Raw genomic sequence first — 20,384 nt, forward strand, 5'->3', positions numbered from 1 at the left:
GCAGTCCATGGGGTCGCTAAGAGTCGGATATGACTGAGCGACTTCCCTTTCACTTTTCATTTTCATGCATTGGAGAAGGAAATGGCAACCCACTCCAGTGTTCTTGCCTGGAGAATCCCAGGGATGGGGGAGCCTGGTGGGCTGCTGTCTTTGGGGTCGCACAGAGTCGGACACGACTGAAGCAACTTAGCAGTAGCAGTAGCAAGCCCTTGTAGGTCACTTCATTTGCAAATATTTTCTCCCATTCTGGGGATTGTCTTGTCATTTTCCATATGGTTTTCTCTGCTGTGCAAAAACTTTTGAGTTTTATTTGGTCGTATTTGTTTATTTTGGGTTTTAGTTTTTATATTGAAATATGTAGTTGAGCAACACTGTTGTCTTAGCTTCAGATTTATAGCATGGCATTTCAGTTATACATACACATATCGGGCTTCTTAGGTGGCTCTAATGGTAAAGAACCCACCTGCCAATGCAAGAGACGTGGGCTTGATTTCTGGTTGAGGAAGACCCCCTGGAGGAGGACATAGTAACCCACCCCAGTGTTCTTGCCTGGGGAATCCCGTACAGCAGGAGCCCAGTGGGCTACGATGCCTAGGGTTGCAAAGAGTCGGACACGATTGAAGCAACTTAGCATGCACACACATACGTGTATCTCTTTCTCAAATTCTTTTTCCATTACAGTTTTTACAGGATACTGAGCAGAGTTCCCTGTGTTATACTGTATGTCCTTGTTGGGTATCTGTTTTAAATATTGTAGTGTATACATGCCAATCTCATACTCCCAATTTTTCTCTCCCTTCCACTTTTTCCCTTTGCTAACCATAAATTTGTGAGTCTGTTTCTGTTTTGTAAATAAGTTCGTTTTTATCTTTTTTGTTTTTAAATTTTTACAATGTTGTTGCCGGGGTCCAACCCCAGTGGATCCAGGGTAATTCGAAGCAGGGACAGAGTCAGCGTCCTAGAAATTAATTGCTTAATTAAAGATATGGAGGGAGATTAGAAAGAAATAGTGTAGTAGGAAAATACTAGTGGAGAAAAAGATGCTGAATAACTTGGTTTACGTGGGATACCAATAAAACTTCGAGACAAGAAGCTTGCACCACCTACGTAGGCCACTGGCGCCCACTTGAATAGCGGAGAGTGCCCCTCCTTGGGCTCCCTCTCGCGTGGATCTTAGAAGCTGGGGCAAAATTAGCAGGCTTGGCAAGTACCCATGCTCCAGATGGGAATTCAGCCAGAAAAAAGGAGAACAAGAAAGAAAGACATGGGGGAATCAGTCTTTCCAGAAACTGATCCGTTTTCTTTATTTTCAGGTTTGCTTATATACTTTTTGTTACACGTAGAGACAAATGGAAATTTTAAAGTCACGTGGGGGTCAGCAGTCCTGACCTTTATCAAAATCAGGTGCTTCATATAAATGTATACAAAAAGGTCTTAGGGGTTTTACATCATCTTCTGACCATGAGGCCTGCTGACATTTTATGATCCTTTCTTTTTCTGATAACGGTCAGTCAACCAGAAACTTATTTTCCAGGGGTGATTTTTCTTAAACCAGGCACCACCCTCCAAAGGTACCAGATAAAGTTGCATTCCTATAGGGTGAGAGTGTAGTGGGTTACAATTAGAAAGGAATTTACTTAGCCTAAGGTTTAACATGATTAATCTTAAAGGTTAATACTTATTTCTCCTATATGTTAGTTATATTCATTATAAGGGCAGGGAATATGGAGATTTAGCAGCAAACATTGGCTCAATAAATGAAAAACCCTTCACCAACATGATTTTTATCTTTAGAAAAACCCAATGCTAACTAAGACTTTCAAAATCCTCCAAACTCTCTGTGTGTTTATGGTTGAGAAGTTGTAAACAATCATGTACATAGTAGCAAGAGTGTGGCTGTCACACAGCTAGTCTGCCAGCAGAGAGGTTTGACCTGAGACACCCTTGTCACGCCCAGGAATTTTTATTAACTGGAGCTGTAGGTTAACTCCTTCTCCGAGAGAGGTGGGGGACAGCCCCCCGTAAAGTCAGAGGTGTAGGTGAGAGCATAAGGCAGTAAAGTAGGCAGACTCTGGTTTTGGGGACAGATGCTCGGGAACAGGGGGTTTCCTGAGGCTCGATCCCGCCTTTGCGTATGCTGAAGCCTCCTTCCTCATGACCTTTGCCACAGGCGGAGTTCCTCACGCTGGCTCCGGCAGTTGTGTTGGTTTCTGCTGTACAACAGTGCAGATCAGCCATTATTATACATATATCCCCTCCTTCGTGAGCCTCCCTCCCCTCTGCCACCCCACCCCTCTAGGTCATCCCAGAGTACCAGACTGGGCTCCCTGCGTCATACAGCCGCTGCTTCCCAGTTACCCACTTTATCCACGACAGTGTGTGTATGCTGATGCTACTTCCTCCTGCCCCCCAGTCTCCCTCGGCCCTGCTGTGTCCACAAACCCATTCTGTGCATCTGTGTCTCCTTTCCATTCCCGCAAATAGGTTCATCAATACCATCTTTCTAGATTCCATATATATGCTTTCATATACAATATTTTTCTCTTTCTGACTTACTTCACAAGTAAGTGAAGATAACAGGATCTAGGTTTATCTAATTCTCTAGAACTGACTCAAATCCATTGTTTTTATGGCTAATATTGAATTGCATGTATGTACCACATCTTCTTTATCCTTCCATCTGCTGATGGACATCTGGGTTGCTTTCATGTCCTGGCTGTTGTAAATAGTGTTGCGGTGAACACTGGGGTACATGTGTCTTTCAGAATTGTGGTTTTCTCAGAGTGTGTGTTTCGTAGTGTGATTGCTGGGTCATACGGTAGATTTATTGTCCACAATAGCTGTATCCATTTACATTCCCACCGACAGTATAGGAGGGTTCCCTTTTCTCCATAGCTTCTCCAGCATTTATTGTTTATACACTTTTTAATGATGGCCATTCTGTCTAGTGTGAGAATCTCGTAGTTTTTATTTGCATTTCTGTTATAATTAGCAATGTTGAACATCTTCTCATGTGCCTGTGGCCATCAGTGTGTTGAACAAAAGTCTTTAGATCTCCCGTCCATATTTTGATGGGGTTCTTTGTGTTTTGATATTGAGCTGCTTGAGCTCTTTGTCAGTTTTGGATATTGTCTGTCTCATGATTTGCAAGTATTTTCTCCCATTCTGTGGGCTTTGTCATTTTCCTTATGGTTTTTTCTGCTGTGCAGAGGCTTTTGAGTTTCATTTGGTCGTATTTGTTTATTTTTTATTGGAGTGTATAGTTGAGTCACAGTGTTGTCTTAGTTTCAGGTATACAGCATAGTGATTCGGTGATACACATACATGTATCTCGTCTGAAATTCCTCTCCCATTTTGGTTATTACAGAATAGTGAGCAGAGTTACCTGAGTTTTACTGTAGGTCCTTGGTTATTTACGTTAAATACAGTAATATGTATATATCAGTCCCAAACTCCCAATTTATCTTTCCCTCCACTTTTCCCCTGTGCTGACCATAAGCTTGTGAGTCTGTTTCTGTTTTGTAAATAAGTTCCTTTCTATAACTTTTTATAGAATCCACATATAGGCAATATCATATGATGTATGTCTTTCTCTCTCTGGTTTACTACACTTACTATGATAATCTCCGTGTCCATGCATGTTGCTGTAAGTGGAATTATTTCATTCATTTTTTAAAATTGAAGTATAGATGATTTACAGTGCTGTGCTCATCTCTGCTGTACAGCGAAGTGACTTAATTATACATGTGTGTGTGTGTATACATTTTAAAAAATATTCTTTTCCATTATGGTTTCTCCCAGGAGGTTGGATATAGTGCCCAGTGTGAGTCAGTTGGACCTTATTATTTATCCGTTCTAAATTAATAGTTTGCATCAACCAGTGCAGAATTCCTAGTGCACCCCTGTAGCTGTCCACCCTTCCGCCCCTGGCAGCCAGGAGTCTGGCTTCTGTGTTAGTCTGCTCCTGTCCTGGAGACAGGTTCGTTTTTGCCAAACTCTGGATTAACGTGTGATTGATGCACGTGCTGTGGGTCCTTCTCTTCCTGACTGCCTTAGTACGGTTATCTCTAATTGCATCCATGTTGCTGCAAATGGTGCCATTTCTTTTTTACTGGCTAAATAGTTTTTCATTGTGTGTATTTACCGCTCTGTGGGTTCTTCTGTTGATGGACATTTGGGTTTCTTCCATGCCTCAGCTGTCGTAAGCAGTGCTGCTCTGAGCGTAGGGTGCACGTGTCTGTTTGGATTTAGGCTGGGTGTATGCCCAGGAGTGGAGCTTCTGGATCATATGATACCTCTGTTTTTAGATTCCTGAGAAACCTCCGTGCTGCTCTCCACAAGTTCGCCAGCATGTATTAACACCACAGTGCAGTAGGACTCTCTTTTCTTCCTGCCCTCTCCAGCATTTATTGTTTGTAGACTTTTTTATGATGGCCATTCTGACCAGTGTGAGATGATATCCCATTATAGTTTTGATGTGCATGTCTCTAATTAGCAATATTAGGCATCTTTTCATATGTCTCTTGGCCATGGGTATGTCTTCTTTAGAGAAAGTCTGTTTAAGTTTCCTGACCGTTTTTTTGATTGGATTGTTTTTTTTAGCTACATGAGCTCTTTGTCAAGTTTGGAGATAGGTCTCTTGTTAGTCTCATCGTTTGCAAACATTTTCTCCCATTCTGTGGGTTGTCTTGTTGTTTTGTTTATGGTTTCCTTTGCTGTCCAAAACCTTTTGAATGTAATGAGGTTTCATTTGTTTAGTTTTTATTTTTCATTGGAGTGTAGTTGATTAACAGTGTGTTATTTTTAGGTGTACAGCAAAGTGATTCAGTTATAAACACATTACATGTATTTTCTCTTTCTCAAATTCTTTTTTCATTTAAATAATTAGATTATTAATCAGAGTTCCCTGTGCTATACAGTAGGTCCTTGTTGGTTATCCATTTTAAATGTTTCAGTGCATATATGTCAATCCCAAACTACCAGTTTATCCCTTCACTCCACGTTTTCCCTTTGGTAATGGTAAGCTTTTGTCTAAGTCTGAGTCTGTTTCTGTTTTGTAAATAAGTTCTTTTGTATATTTTTAGATTCTGCATATAAGCCGTATCATGTGATGTTTGCCTTTGTGTGGTTTACTTCACCTGCTATGATAATCTCCAGGTCTACTGATGTTATTGCAAGTGGCATTATTTCATTCTTTTTAATGACTGATTAACATTCCAGTGTATAGCTGTAGCACATCTTCTTTATGAATTTATCTGTTGAGGGACATTTAGATATCTTCGTGTCTCAGCTATTGTAAGCAGCACTGCTATGAACATAGGGGTGCATGTATCTTTTTGAAGTATATATTTGCCCCATTAGATGCTGGGGGGGTGGTTGCTGGATCATATGGTAGCTCTAATTTTAATTTCTGAGCACCTCTATACTGGTTTCCATAGTGGCTGCAGCAACTTACATTGCCACTAACAGTTTAGGAGGGTTCTCTCTCCCCCACACCCTCTCCAGCATTTATTGTTTGTACACTTGTTGATGTTGGCCTTTCTGACAGATGGGAGGTGATATCTCATTGTAGTTTTGATCTGCATTCTTCTAATAAATAATGATGGTGAGCTCTTCTCATGTGCTTCTTGCACAGCTATATGTGTTCTTTGGAGAAAAGTCTTTTGGAGTCTTCTTCCCATTATGTGATTGGATTGGGTTTATATCAAGTTGCATGACTTTATAAATTTTGGAGATGGATCCCTTGTAGCTCTAATTGTTTGAAAATATTTTGTACTGTTCTGAGGGTTGTCTTTTCATTTTTTTTATAGTTTCCTTTGCTGTGCAAAAGCTTTTGAGTTTAATTATGTCCCCTTTGCTTATTTTTATTTTTGTTTTATATTGTAGTTTAGTTGATTAATAAAGAAATGCAGAAAGCAAAATGGCTGTCTGAGGAGGCCTTACAAATAGCTATGAAAAGAAGAGAAGTGAAAAACAAAGGAAAAAAGGAAAGATATTACCCATTTGAATGCAGAGTTCCAAAGAATAACAAGGAGAGATAAGAAAGCCTTCCACAGTGATTAGTGCAAAGAAATGGAGGAAAACAATAGAATGGGAAAGACTAGAGATCTCCTCAAGAAAATTAGAGATACTAAGGGAACATTTCATGCAAAGATGGGCTCAATAAAGGACAGAAATGGTATGGACCTAACAGAAGCAGAAGATATTAAGAGGTGGCAAAAATACACTGAAGAACTGTACAAAAAAGATCTTCATGACCCAGATAATCTCACAATGGTGTGATCACTCACCTAGAGCCAGGCATCCTGGAATGTGAAGTCAAGTGGGCCTTTCTAGGAAGCATCACTACGAACAAAGCTAGTAGAGATGATGGAATTTCAGTTGAGCTGTTTCAAATCCTAAAAGATGATGCTGTGAAAGTGCTGCACTCGATATGCCAGCAAATTTGGAAAACTCAGCAGTGGCCACAGGACTGGAAAAGGTCAGTTTTCGTTCCAATCCCAAAGAAAGGCAATGCCAAAGAATGCTCAAACTACTGCACAATTGCACTCATCTCACACATTAGTACAGTAATGCTCAAAATTCTCCAAGCCAGACTTTAAGACTATGTGAACAACTTCCAGATGTTCAAGCTGGATTTAGAAAAGGCAGAGGAACCAGAGATCAAATTGCCAACATCCGCTGGATCATGGAAAAAGCAAGAGAGTTCCAGAAAAACATCTATTTCTGCTTTATTGACTATGCCAAAGCCTTTGACTGTGTGGATCACAACAAACTGTGGAAAATTCCTCAAGAGATGAGAATACCAGACCACCTGACCTGCCTCTTGAGAAACCTGTATGCAGGTCAGGAAGCAACAGTTAGAACTGGACATGGAACAACAGACTGGTTCCAAATAGGAAAAGGAGTATGTCAAGGCTATATATTGTCACCCTGCTTATTTAACTTATATGCAGAGTACATCATGAGAAATGCTGGGCTGGATGAAGCACAAGCTGGAATCAAGATTGCCGGGAGAAATATCAATCACCTCAGATATGCAGATGACACCACCCTTATGGCAGAAAGTGAAGAGGAACTCAAAAGCCTCTTGATGAAAGTGAAAGAGGAGAGTGAAAAAGTTGGCTTAAAGCTCAACATTCAGAAAACTAAGATCATGGTATCCGGTCCTATCACTTCACAGCAAATAGATGGGGAAACAGTGGAAACAGTGACAGACTTTATTTTTTTGGCTCCAAAATCACTGCAGATGGTGACTGCAGCCATGAAATTAAAACAACGCTTCCTCCTTGGAAGGAAAGTTATGACCAACCTAGACAGCATATGAAAAAGCAGAGACATTACTTTGCTGACAAAGGTCCGTCTAGTCAAGGCTATGGTTTTTTTAGTGGTCATGTATGGATGTGAGAGTTGGACTGTGAAGAAAGCTGAGCGCCGAAGAATTGATGCTTTTGAACTGTTGTGTTGGAGAAGACTCTTGAGAGTCCTTTGGACTGCAAGGAGATCAACCTGTCCATCCTAAAGGAAATCAGTCCTGAGTGTTCATTGTAAGGACCGATGTTGAAGCTGAAACTCCAATGCTTTGGCCACCTGATGTGAAGAACTGACTCGTTTGAAAAGACCCTGATGCTGGGAAAGATTGAAGGTGGGAGGAGAAGCGGATGACAGAGGATGAGATGGTTGGATGCACCACTGACTGAATGGACATGAGTTTCAGTAAACTCCGGGAGTTGGTGATAGACAGGGAGGCCTGGCATGCTGCACGGTCCATGGGGTTGCAAAGAGTCGAACACGACTGAGCGACTGAACTGAACTGAAAATTGTGTTAGTTTCAGGTATATAGTATAGTGATTCAGTTGTATATATACATGTATCCACTCTCTTCAAATTCTTTTCCCATTTTGGTTATTACAGAATAGTGAGCAGAGAGTTCTGTTAGTGGAAATAGAGTCTGGAGACCCTTCCTCCTGTGGACCTTGGTTCTCAGTAAGGACCCAAAAAAGAATCTAAGATTCTACCATTACAAGAAAGTTAATTAACAATAAAGAAAAGGTAACCAGGAGTCGGACACAAGTGAGCAACTGAGAGAAGAACAGAAAGAACACCTCGAGAGAGGTGGGGCACTCCAAGGGAGGCAAATGGCCCTAGAGGGCTGGGGTACAAGTTTTTAAGGCAGGGTCATTTGCATAATTGAGGGTCACTGATTGGCAACCTTGATTGACAGCAGCAGGTTATATAACAGAGGCCCTACTGCACATATCCTTCTCATATAATTAGACATATGTATTCATGGAATGTTTATGAGAAACTAATGAGTCCAGTGGCCACCACAGGTTAGTGGTGAGTGTGTGCATGTGCTGCAGTAGGGAAAGTCCCGCCAGTTGGCTGGGGGGGAGTTATTTCCCAGCCCCTTGACCATTTTAGTACTGGTAGGGGGTGTATTGTGGGGGGCGCTTGTATATTGTTCAGTGAGATTAGGCAGCTATTGGACGGTTAGCTGAAGGGGCCGCTTCTCATTGCTCTCAGCACCCTGCCTGTCAGTCCCTTGTGTTATACAGTTGGTCCTTGTGGGTTATTGATTTTAAGTATGGGGACGGGGGAGCCTGGTGGGCTGCTGTCTGTGGGGTCGCACAGAGTTGGACACGACTGAAGCGACTTAGCAGCAGCAGCAGTGTGTGTATGTCAATCCCAACCTCCAGTATATCTCTCCCCTCCACTTTTCCTTTATGCTAAGGATAAGATTGGTTTCTAAATCTGTGAATCTGTTTCTATTTTGTAAATCTATTCATTTGTATCATTTTGTGTTAGAATTGACATATAAGCCATTTCATATGATATTTGTGTTTGTCTGGTTTAGTTTACTTAGTGTGATAATCTACATGTTAATCCAAGTTCATCCGTGTAGCTGCAGATGGTATTATTTTATTTGTTTTAATGGCTGAGTAATACTCCATTATACGTATGTACCACATCTTCTTTATCCACACGTCTTTCCATGAACACTTGGTTGCTTCCATGTCTTGGGTATGGTAAGCAGTGCTGCAGGGAACATTAGGGTGCACGTATCCATTGGAACCATGGTTTTCTTTGTACCCATAGGAATACGAATGCTGGATCATATGGTGGCTCTATTTTTAGTTTTTTAAAGAATCTTCAAACTGTTCCCCAGAGTGACTGTTGTTGAGTTGCTAAGTCATGTCTGACTCTTTGCCACCCCATGGACTGCAGCACACCAGGCTCCTCTGTCTTCCACTATCTCCCAGAATTTGCTCAAATTCTTGTCCATTGAGTCGGTGATGCTATCTAACCATCTCATCCTCTGCCACCCCTTCTTCTCCTGCCCTCAGTCTCTCCTAGCCTCAGGGTCTTTTCCAATGAGTTGGCTTTTCACATTGATTGGCCAAAGTATTGGAACTTCAGCATCAGCCCTTCCAATGAATATTTAGGGTTGATTTCATTTAGGCTTGACTGGTTTGATCTTGCAGTCCATGGGACTCTCAAGTCATCTCCAGCACCACTGTTCCTTGATAATAATAATGTGGGAGTGTTCCCTTTTCTCTACACCCTCTCCACATTTATTTTTTGTAGACTTTTTGGTGATGGCCATTCTGACCAGTGTGAAGTGGTATTTTATTGTAGTTTGATTTGTATTTCTCTAACAATTGAAAATGTTGAGCATGTTCTCAAGAGCCTGTTGCCATCTGTGTATCTGCTTTGGAGACACAGCGGTGTAGGACTCTTATCCATTTTTTGATGGGGTTTGTTTTTTGGTATTGAGCCACCTGAGCTCTTTGTCAGTTTTGGATACTAATCCCTTATCTGTCTTATCATTTGCATATATTTCCTCCTGGTCTGTTGGTTGTCTTTTCATTTTCTTTATGATTTCCTCTGCTGTGCAAAAGCCTTTGACTTTCATTTGGTCCTATTTGTTTTTTTTTTTTTTTAATTTTATCTTATATTGAAGTATAGTTGAATAACAGTGATTTTTAGTTTCACATGCACAGCATAATGACTCAGTAATACGTATTCTATGTACCTTTCTCAAATTCTTTTCCCATTTTGGTTTACAGAATAGTGAACAGAGTTACCTGTGTTACACTGTAGGTCCTTGTTGGTTATTTATTGTAAATATAGTAGTGTGTATATGTCAGTCTCCCAAATTATCTTTCCTCTCCATGTTTTTCTTTTGCTAAGCATAAATTTGTTTACTGAGTCTGTTTCTGTTTTGTAAATACATTTAGTTGTATCTTTTTTTTTTTTTTTTAGAATCCACACGTGATATCATATGATATTTGTTTTCTTTCTCTGTCTGGCTTACTTCACTTAGTATGATAATCTCAAGGTCTATGCCTGTTGCTGCATATGGAAGTTATCTCGTTCTCTTTTTTAAAAATGGAGGTATAGATGATGTACAGTGGTGTGCCCATCTCTGCTGTACAGGTAGTGACAGTTGTATACATACATTCTTTTTTTTTTTTCAATATTCTTTTCCATTATGTTCCTCCCAGGAGGATGGATATAGTTCTCCGTGTTAAACAGTAGGAACTTACTGTTCATCCATCCTAAGTAAAATAGCCTGCATCTCCTCCCTAGCTGCAGTGCTCTGGCGTCTCGTTTCCCTGGCTTTGTTTGCTGCAGAGCGTGGCTCTAGGTGCTCGGGCTTCAGTAGTTGTGGTTGTGGGCCCAGCTGCTGCGTCTAGAGCACAGCTTATCGCTGTGGTGCACGGCTGCGGATGTGGGGATCAGAGGTCATACCTGTGTTTCCTGCGTTGGCAGGCAGATTCTTTACCACTGAGCCACCAGGGAAGCCCTGGGTTTTGTTGATATTGAGCTCCATGAACTCTTTGTCAGTTTTGGTGCTGGATCCCTTTTTGGTCTCGTTGTTTGCAGACATTTATTCTATAGGTTGTCTTGTTTTGTTTTTGGTTCCCGTTGCTGTGTAAAAGCTTTTGAGTTTAATTAGGTACTGTATGTTTATTTTTGTTTTTAAGTTTTATTTCATATTGTAGTGTAGTGGGTCTGTCTAGTCAAAGCTATGGTTTTTCCATTAGGTATGGATGAGAGAGTTGGATTATAAAGAAGATTGAGTGCCAAAGAACTGATACTTCTGAACTGTGGTGCTGGAGAAGACTCTTGAGAGTCCCTTGGACTGCAAGGAGGTCCAACCAGTCCATCCTAAAGGAAATCAGTCCTGAATATTCATTGGAGGGACTGATGCTGAAGTTGAAGCTCTAATACTTTGGCCAGTTCAGTTCAGTTGCTCAGTTGTGTCCGACTCTTTGCGACCCCTTGGACTGCAGCACGCCAGGCCTCCCTGTCCATCACTAACTCCCGGAGGTTACTGAAACTCATATCCATTGAGTCCGTGATGCCATCCAACCATCTCATCCTCTGTTGTCCCCTTCTCCTCCCACCTTCAGTCTTTCCCAGCATCAGGGTCTTTTCAGATGAATCAGTTCTTCACATCAGGTGGCCAAAGCATTGGAGTTTCAGCTTCAGCATCAGTCCTTCCAGTAAATATTCAGGACTGATCTCCTTCAGAATGGACTGGTTGGATCTCCTTGCAGTCCAAGGGACTCTCAAGAGTCTTCTCCAACACCACAGTTCAAAACCATCAATTCTTCGACGCTCAGCTTTCTATAAGGAAAGATGTGTCCTACTCTCACATCCATACATGACTACTGGAAAAACCATAGCTTTGACTAGACAGACCTTTGTTGGCAAAATAATGTCTCTGCTTTGTAATATGCTGTCTAGGTTGGTCATAACTTTTCTTCTAAGGAGCAAGTGTCTTTTAATTTCATGGCTGCAGTCACCATCTGCAGTGATTTTGGAGCCCAAAAAAATAGTTTTTCACTGTTTTCCCATCTATTTGCCATGAAGTGACGGGACCAGATGTCATGATCTTCGTTTTCTGAATGTTGAGCTTTAGGCCAACTTTTCACTCTCCTCTTACATTACCACCAATAGTGTAGCAGGGTCCCCTTTTCTCCACCCCCTCTCCAGCATTTATTGTTTGAACACTTGATGATGGCCTTGCTGACTGATGGGAAGTAATATCTCACAGTAGTCTTGATTTGCATTCAGCTAATAATTAGTGATATTGAGCATCTTCCCATGTGTTTCTTGCACAACTGTATGTGTTTTTTGGAAAACTTCTGTTGAATCTTCTCCCCATTAATTGATTGGATTGTTTATTTTTGCATTGAATTGCCTGAGCTGTTTGTAAATTTGGGGATTGATCCCTCATTGGTCTAATCATTTACAAGTATTTTCTCCCATTCCGTGGGTCTTTCATTTTTTTAATCGTTTCCTTTGCTGTGTAAAAGCTTTTCAGTTTAACTAGGTCCCATTTGTTTATTTTAATTTTTCTTTATATTTCAGTTTAGTTGCTTAATAAAGTTGTGTTAGTTTCAGTTCAGTTCAGTTGGTCAGTCGTGTCTGACTCTTTGCAACCCCATGAATCGCGGCACGCCAGGCCTCCCTGTCGATTACCAACTCCCCGAGTTCACTCAAACTCATGTCCATTGAGTCGGTGATACCATCCAGCCATCTCATCCTCTGTCGTCCCCTTCTCCTCCTGCCCCTAGTCCCTCCCAGCATCAGGGTCTTTTCCAATGAGTCAACTCTTCGCATGAGGTGGCCAAAGTACTGGAGTTTCAGCATTAGTCCTTCCAAAGAATACCCAGGACTGATCTCCTCCAAGGTGGACTGGTTAGATCTCCTTGCAGTCCAAGGGACTCTCAAGAGTCTTCTCCAACACCACAGTTCAAAAGCATCAATTCTTCAGTGCTCAGCTTTCTTCACAGTCCAACACTCACATCCATACATGATCACTGGAAAAACCATAGCCTTGACTAGACAGACCTTTTTTGGCAAAGTAATATCTCTGCTTTTTAATATGCTATCTAGGTTGGTCATAACTTTCCTTCCAAGGAGTGTCTTTTAATTTCATGGCTGCAATCACCATCTGCAGTGATTTTGGAGCCCCCCCCAAAATAAAGTCTGACACTGTTTCCACTGTTTCCCCATCTATTTCCCATGAAGTGATGGGACCAGATGCCATGATCTTCGTTTTCTGAATGAATTGCCAACATCTGCTGAATCATGGAAAAAGCAAGAGAGTTCCAGAAAAACATCTATTTCTGCTTTATTGACTATGCCAAAGCCTTTGACTGTGTGGATCACAACAAACTGTGGAAAATTCCTCAAGAAATGGGACTACCAGACCACCTGACCTGCCTCTTGAGAAACCTGTATGCAGGTCAGGAAGCAACAGTTAGAACTGGACATGGAACAACAGACTGGTTCCAAATAGGAAAAGGAGTACGTCAAGGCTGTATATTGTCACCCTGCTTATTTAACTTCTATGCAGAGTACATCATGAGAAACGCTGGGCTGGAAGAAGCACAAGCTGGAATCAAGATTGCCAGGAAGAAATATCAATCACCTCAGATATGCAGATGACACCACCCTTATGGCAGAAAGTGAAGAGGAGCTAAAAAGCCTCTTGAGGAAAGCGAAAGAGGAGAGTGAAAAAGTTGGCTGTCAGTTGTGTATATACGTGATCTACCTTTTTCACATTCCTTTCCCATTTCAGGTATTGCAGAATAGTGAGCAGAGTTCCCTGTGTTATACAGTTGGTCCTTGTTGGTTATTTATTTTATATATAGTTGTGTGTGTGTGTGTGTGATTTTCCCACTCCCAATCTATCCCTCCCGTCCTCTGTTCCTTTTTGCTTATCATTGTTTTTTGTGAGTCTGTTTCAATTTTGTAAATAAATTCATTGGTATTGTTTTGTTTTAGACTTCACATATAAGCCATATCATATGGTATTTGTCTTTCTCTGTGTGGTTAGTTCACATAGCATGATAATCCCCAGGTCCGTCCGCGTCGCTGCAGATGCCGTTGTTCTTTCTAAGGGCTGAGGAATCCTCTGCTGTGCGTATGCACCTTGTCTTCTTTACCCACTCGTCTGTCGGTGCACACTTGGCTTGCGTCCATGTCCTGGGTGCTGGAAGCAGTGCTGCAGTGAATGTTGACCTGCATGTAACCCTTGGAACCATGGTTTTCTCCAGATACATGACCGGGATTTGGATTCCTGGATCATACGCTAGTTCTGGCTTTAATGTTTTAACTAATCTGCGTGCTGTTCCCGTTCACAGTGGCTACATTAATTTATATTCCCACCAGCAGTGTAGGAGGGTTCTTCACATCCTCTCCAGCATTTATTGTTTGTAGGCTTTTTGATGATGGCTGTTCTGACTGGCTGAGCGCCGAAGAATTGGTGCTTTTGAGCTGTGGTGTTGGAGAAGACTCTTGAGAATCCCTTGGACTGCAAGGAGATCTAACCAGTCCATTCTGAAGGAGATCGGCCCTGGGATTTCTTTGGAAGGAATGATGCTAAAGCTGAAACTCCAGTACTTTGGCCACCCCATGCGAAGAGTTGACTCACTGGAAAAGACTCTGATGCTGGGAGGGATTGGGGGCAGGAGGAGAAGGGGACGACAGAGGATGAGATGGCTGGATGGCATCGCCGACTCGATGGACGTGAGTCTGAGTGAACTCCGGGAGTTGGTGATGGACAGGGAGGCCTGGTGTGCTGAGATTCATGGGGTCGCAAGAGTCAGACATGACTGAGCGACTGAACTGAACTGATTCTGACTGGTGTGAGGTGATATCTCATTGTAGGTTTGACTTGCATTTCTGCGGTCCATGGGTTTGCAAAGAGTTGGACATGACTGAGCGACTGAACAACAGCAACAATAATTAAGCATCTTTTCATGTTCTTTTTGCCCTCTATGTCGTGTTTGGAGAAATACCTGTTTAGATCTTCTGCCCGTTTTTTAAAAAATAGCTTACTTATGTTGGCAGTGCTGGGTCTTTTCTGCTGCTCGGGCTTTCCTCTACTTGCAGGCAGCCGGGGCTGCTGTCCGGCGGTGGCGATGGGCTCCTTATTGTGGAGCCCGGGCTCGGGAGTGTGCGGTTTCATGGTTGCAGCACATGGGGTCAGCCATCGCAGTTCCCAGGGTCTGGAGCACAGGCTCAGTAGTTGCTGTGCACGTCTGAGCTTCAGGGTGTGTGTGTTCTTCCCAGACAAGGTATCGGTCCTGTCTGCTGCGTTGGCAGGTGGATTTTTTTTCTTTTTTTTTACCACCGAGCTACTGGGGAAGCACTCTGTCCATTTTGATTGGATTGTTTTGTTGTTGCTGAGTTGTATGATTTGTTTGTAAATTTTGGAGATAAAGCCCTTGTAGGTCACTTCATTTGCAAATATTTTCTCCCGTCCATGGCTTTTCTTTTTCTTTATGGTTTCCTTTGCGATGCAACAACTTTTGAGTATAATGAGGGCCCCAGCCTCCAGTACCAGCAGGTAGTCTGGTCCAAGTTTCTATGAGGTCACTGCTTTTTCCCCTCGTTCCTGGTGTGCACCCTCCAAGAGTGGAGTTTCTGTTTCCCCCCGTCCTGTGGAATTCCTGCTATCAGTTCCTGCTTGCCTTCAAAACCAGATGCTCTGTGGGCTCCTCCTCTAGTTGCTAAACCCCCAGGAAGGGGAGTATGACGTGGGGCTCAGGACTTTCACTCCTGTGGAAGTACCTCTGGGATGTAATTACTTCCCAGTTTGTGGGTTGCCCACCTGACAGATGTGGTAGTAGATTTCATGTCAGTTGCAGCCACCTGCAGTGTGGTTCCTACTTCGTCTTTGGATGCAGGGTATCTGTTTTGGTCGGTCCCAGCATTTTTTGGTCGGTCCCAGCATTTTTTGGTCGATGGTGGTTCAGCACTTAGCTGTGATTTTGGTGTCTTCATAAGAAGAGGTGAGCTCATGTCTCTCTACTCTGCCATCTTGTCTCCACTATCAGCTGCACAAAGACCAAATATTGTTTTATTCTATTTATATGATGAATTGTCCTGAGCAGGCAGATCTATAAAGACAAGGGAAATTAGTGGCTGCCCAGGGATGGAGGTTTGAGTGGGTGATGGAAAGATTATGGGGTTCCTTTTGGGGTGGTGAAGATATTGTAAAGTCTATCGAAGTGATGGGTGCACAGCTCTGTGACTATGTAAAAAACCATTGAATGGGTGAATTGCATGATATGTTGATTATACCTCAGTATAAAGGTGTTGGAAAAAATAAAAAAGGAAAATACTGAGTCAAAGAGGCTGTCTGTCTTTATCCCACACTTTTGCAGGCTTTTCCTCACCTTGGAGATACGAATGGCTCATTACATAGAAGAATCTCAAATTTATTTAGGGTTGAGTTTGGGGGAGTATAGAATCTGAAAAGCCTCTGAATGAGTTTGACTGTCCCTTTCCCTTTGGGAATCACCCAGGGGCCCCTGCCTCCTAGAAGCTTGGACACTTGGAGCCAGGTGTGACTCAAATATAGATTAAGAAAGACTGCGTGAGCATTTTGTCTTTAGTCCATATCCAAAAGGGGGTGTGAAGCTGGTGGTCCAGAAGCATGACAGGCAACTCAAGTTCGTTAGGCTTTTAGGGCTTGTTGTTGTTGTTTTATTTAAGCAAGGGACCCCCCTCCCCCGCCCCCAACGGCTCCCCACACACCAAGGTCCTGGTTCTATTGGCACTTCTTCCCTTTCCAGCCTATTCCAACCCCAGGTGATGTGGGGCAGGAACCTGTCTGGTGGGAGCCCCGAGTCAGCGGGAAGGTGTGGGGAGAGTTACTCTGGGCCTTCTCACGGGCCTGGGCCATCCCGTGGGGACAGGAGTGGGCATCACTCATCAGTCCACGAGGGGCCCGCTGCTGCTTCTGCCACCATGGATTCGTTCAGCCTGTTCTTGGATGGCGTACAAATGGAATCATCTAGCATGTCAGTTTTTGCTCTTGCTTCTCTTAAGTATTTATTTGGCTGCACTGGGTCTCAGCCTTGGTGTGTGAACTCTTTAGCTCTGGCATGTGGGATCTAACCTAGGCCCCCGGCACTGGGAGTGTGGCATCTTTGTCACCGGACCACCAGGGGAGTCCTTGCTCTGACTTCTTTAACTCAGCGTGACGTTCTTGAGACTCATTGCCCCGCTGCTGCATGTGTTGTTGTCTTACTCTTTTATCCTGAAGAATGTTTCACTCACTGTGTGAGTATTCCACAGCCTGTCCACATTCTTCTGTTGGTGGATGTTTGGGTTGTTCCCCGTTTTAGGCTATTGTGACCAAGGCTGCTTTGTGAACAGTCGTGTCTGAGTCTTTTTGTGGTTATTTGTTTTTATTTCTCTTGGGTAAATAAATGCCTAGAGCCCTGGAACTGCCAGCTCACAGGGCAGACTGCTCACTCTCGGAGGAGCCGCTCAGCAGCCCCGCAGCGTGGTTGAGCCACTCTTGTGACCCAGCAGAGATGCACACGAGCTGCTGCTATTCCACCCCGGGCCACACTGGTTGTTGTCGGTCTCTGCTGCAGACATCAGACAGAGGTGTTTTATCCTCTGAGGTAGATGTAAAAAGGGAGAGTCGGTCTGTGGTGTGGGGAAGACGAGTGTGGAGAGAGTGTGGAGAGTGCGGGGGTCACCAACAGGAGCTCAGGGTGGCCTGACCACTGGGTTGATGGAGGTGGGCAGATATGGTTGGGGTCCAGGTGTGTTTTGAAGACAGGATGGGCAGGGTTTGCTGTGGGACAGGCCGTGGGATCAGAGAGAAGTGAGGGTGCCCACTGGAGCTGCTGGCGGAGCTGGGGGTGCTGTTTCCCGAGACTGGGGCCAGCCTGGGCTAGACTGGGAGAGGGGCGTTGACTTTGGGGAGTCAGAGGAGAGTTTTCTTTTTAAGACAGAAGGTGCTGCATGGAGGTTGACGGACTGGAGAGTGAGGAGGGCTCACTCAGCAGTGAGGACAGCTGCCACGCCGCGTTCTATGCAGTGAGAGAGGTTCCAGCACGCCCCTCGGGGTGCGGGAATGTGCGGGGAGAAGGCTGGAGAGGGTGGGCAAGGATGGCAGGGGGTGGGCACCGGGGGCCCTGGAGATGGGTGGGCAGTCATTTCAGAGGAGACCCCACGGCAGAGTGGCATGTGCGCGCCTTCGCCACAGCGGCAGCCTGGTTCAGGACTGGGGTTTCTCAGCCAGGGGGAAGGATTGGGGAGGCCGGTGTGCGATGTTCCTGCTGGATAGGATCGGACTTAGCACTTTGGTTCCAGACCTGGGGCTTTCGAGCCCCTCTTGTCGTAGGTTGTCTCGCTCTCTTCTGAGCATTGTTTGTGTTTTAATATCTGGCTGTGCGGAATCTCCATTGCCGTGCAGGCTTCCTCTCTAGTTGCAGCCAGCAGGCACTCCTCTTTGTTGCGGTGCACGGGCTTCTTACTGTGGTGGCTTCTCTTGCTGCAGAGCACAGGCTCTAAGCTTAGCTCTAGGGCACGTGGAATCTTCCGGGACCAGGGATCAAACCCACGTCCGCTGCATTGGCAGGTGTATTCTTATCCACTGTGTGCCAGCAGGGAAGTCCTAAACAAGGTTTGATGTGAAGAAGGAAACCTCGCCAGTCACTAGTTACTATCATGTCCACTTGCATCAAAGGTAGAATACTTCACTCTCCCCAGGAAAAGACCTGGCTCTGGCTGTTCTCAGCCATGTGCTCTGCAGGCCCAGCAACAGCTATAACCCAGATCAGCCACCTTCTCTAAGAGAAGCTTAGAGGTTTGAGGAAATCAACCCTGTAATATCTAGTTAGTGATAATAAATGATATTTCAAAAAGTGGTGTGTGGTTTTTTTTTCTGTTAGTTGATCAACTAGATAACGTAAGTACTTGGGCAGGTGTGTTCTTTACCACTGTGCCACCTGGGAAACCCACTTGGTAAATTTGGAAGGTTTTAAATATATATTTTGCTTATGGTCATAATAAAATGTATTCACTTCTAAATTTCAGAAAAGTTGGAGAAGATTCGAGATCATGAACGAAAGGAAGAAACTTTTACGCCTATGCCCAGCCCTTACTACATGGAGCTCACCAAACTGCTGTTAAATCAGTGAGTAGCTCCGCGGAGCCCGCAGCCCGTGCCGCCCACGTTGGTGCTCCCCGCGCCTTCCTGGGGGAGCTGGCGGGCCTGGACCGCTGCGCCCCATCCCTCAGCCTGGAGGCGTTGGGCGCACACGCTGACTGGGCTGCAGCTCTCCCGCTTCCCCTTTTCCTTTCCTGTCCTTCCCTCTCCTGGTGAACCCCTTGTTCTTTCTGTTCTGCATCCTAACCTGCTTGTTACTGGACTCCATATCAATCCCTCCCTCCCTAACAGTGGCTTTTCCTGCACGGCAATCACCGTGTTAGTCAGCCTGCACCCCTTTTCTCCTTGGGGCCTGGGTGTTGGAGAGCTTTCATCTCCTGCACAGGGAAGGGCCCCTGAGCCGGATGGGAAGGCCCCTGGGGAGGCTCCCTGTTGGCTTCTCCCTCAGCCAGAGGGCACTTCTGCAGAGAAGGCTGCGTGGGCCTCCCCTGCCCTCTGGAGCCTCTCCAGGCTTGCAGTGCCGCTTGTGGCGTTCACGCCGCCTGGCCTGGCTCCCCTCTTCCTCGTCTCACAGCTCTGCAGGCCTTCCTCTCTCTCCTGGGTCACGCTGGCCTCTCTCACTTCTGCGCCTAAGTAGAAGGTCCAGGTCCTCAGAGCATACGTGTGCATGTCCACTGCCCCGTCCTTCTGCCCAGCGAGTCCCCTGTCCCCGCCTCCTCCTGGGTTTAGCACAGGTCCTCCCCCCAGGTCAGCACGCCTGTCCTCATCCCCATCTCCAGGGCAGCTCTCGTCAGCTGCTCTTCTCTTACCGCCGCCTGCCTGGGCCGCTCCTCTGCCCCCGCGCCCCGTTCTCACGGGCCGGGGCTGTCTAGTGCCCAGCAGTGCCTGGTGCTCACATGTTTGTTGCTCACGTGTTTGTCAATAAATGAGTGAATCAGCAGAGAAAGAAGGCAAGCACAGACAGCGTTGCTTAGGAGCAGCTTAGAATGTAGTCTGCACAATGCCAAGACTTTCAAATGCTGAGCACCTTTTAATTGGTGAATTCAAGGGCAGGTCCAGAGCGGAAGTTGGAAGCAGCCTGCTGTAGGACAGCGAGGGCTGGGGCCCCGTGCACGGCACTGCAGATTCAAGTGGAGACTTACGTCACGTGGACTTGTCTTTGAGTTGACCTGAGGCAGCGGTTGTGCAGTTCACAACCCTCTCCTTGTACAACCTAAGTGACCCACTAGGCAGTGGAATTGCCCCTGTAGGCCTGAGTTCTGGTTCTGTGGGGCAGAGATGTGGTCCTGTTACCCGTGTGGTATGACAATCTGTTAGAACAGCCTGATGCAGCCGTCACGCCTGGTGCTGCCCAAGGAGGGCTCCGTGGCTCAGAGGATGGAGGGACACGTATTAGGGGAGAGGGTGTAAGCAGGACAGAAGGTGAAGAGCCCAGGGCTGTGGA

At 44.8% G+C, this 20,384-nt stretch overlaps 1 protein-coding gene across 1 annotated transcript in view; it reads left to right on the top strand.

Moving 5' to 3' along the window:
- The window catches only part of GINS2 (GINS complex subunit 2), a 38,037-nt gene that overhangs the window by 12,024 nt on the left and 5,629 nt on the right, over nt 1-20,384 (top strand). The window contains exon 3 of the mRNA XM_040253980.1: nt 18,868-18,967. Coding sequence (XP_040109914.1) covers nt 18,868-18,967 — 100 coding nt within the window. The remainder of the gene's footprint in view (nt 1-18,867; nt 18,968-20,384) is intronic.

Source organism: Oryx dammah, unplaced genomic scaffold (genome assembly GCF_014754425.2).
Source record: "Oryx dammah isolate SB20612 unplaced genomic scaffold, SCBI_Odam_1.1 HiC_scaffold_13, whole genome shotgun sequence".
In the NCBI taxonomy this organism is placed as follows: domain Eukaryota; kingdom Metazoa; phylum Chordata; class Mammalia; order Artiodactyla; family Bovidae; genus Oryx; species Oryx dammah.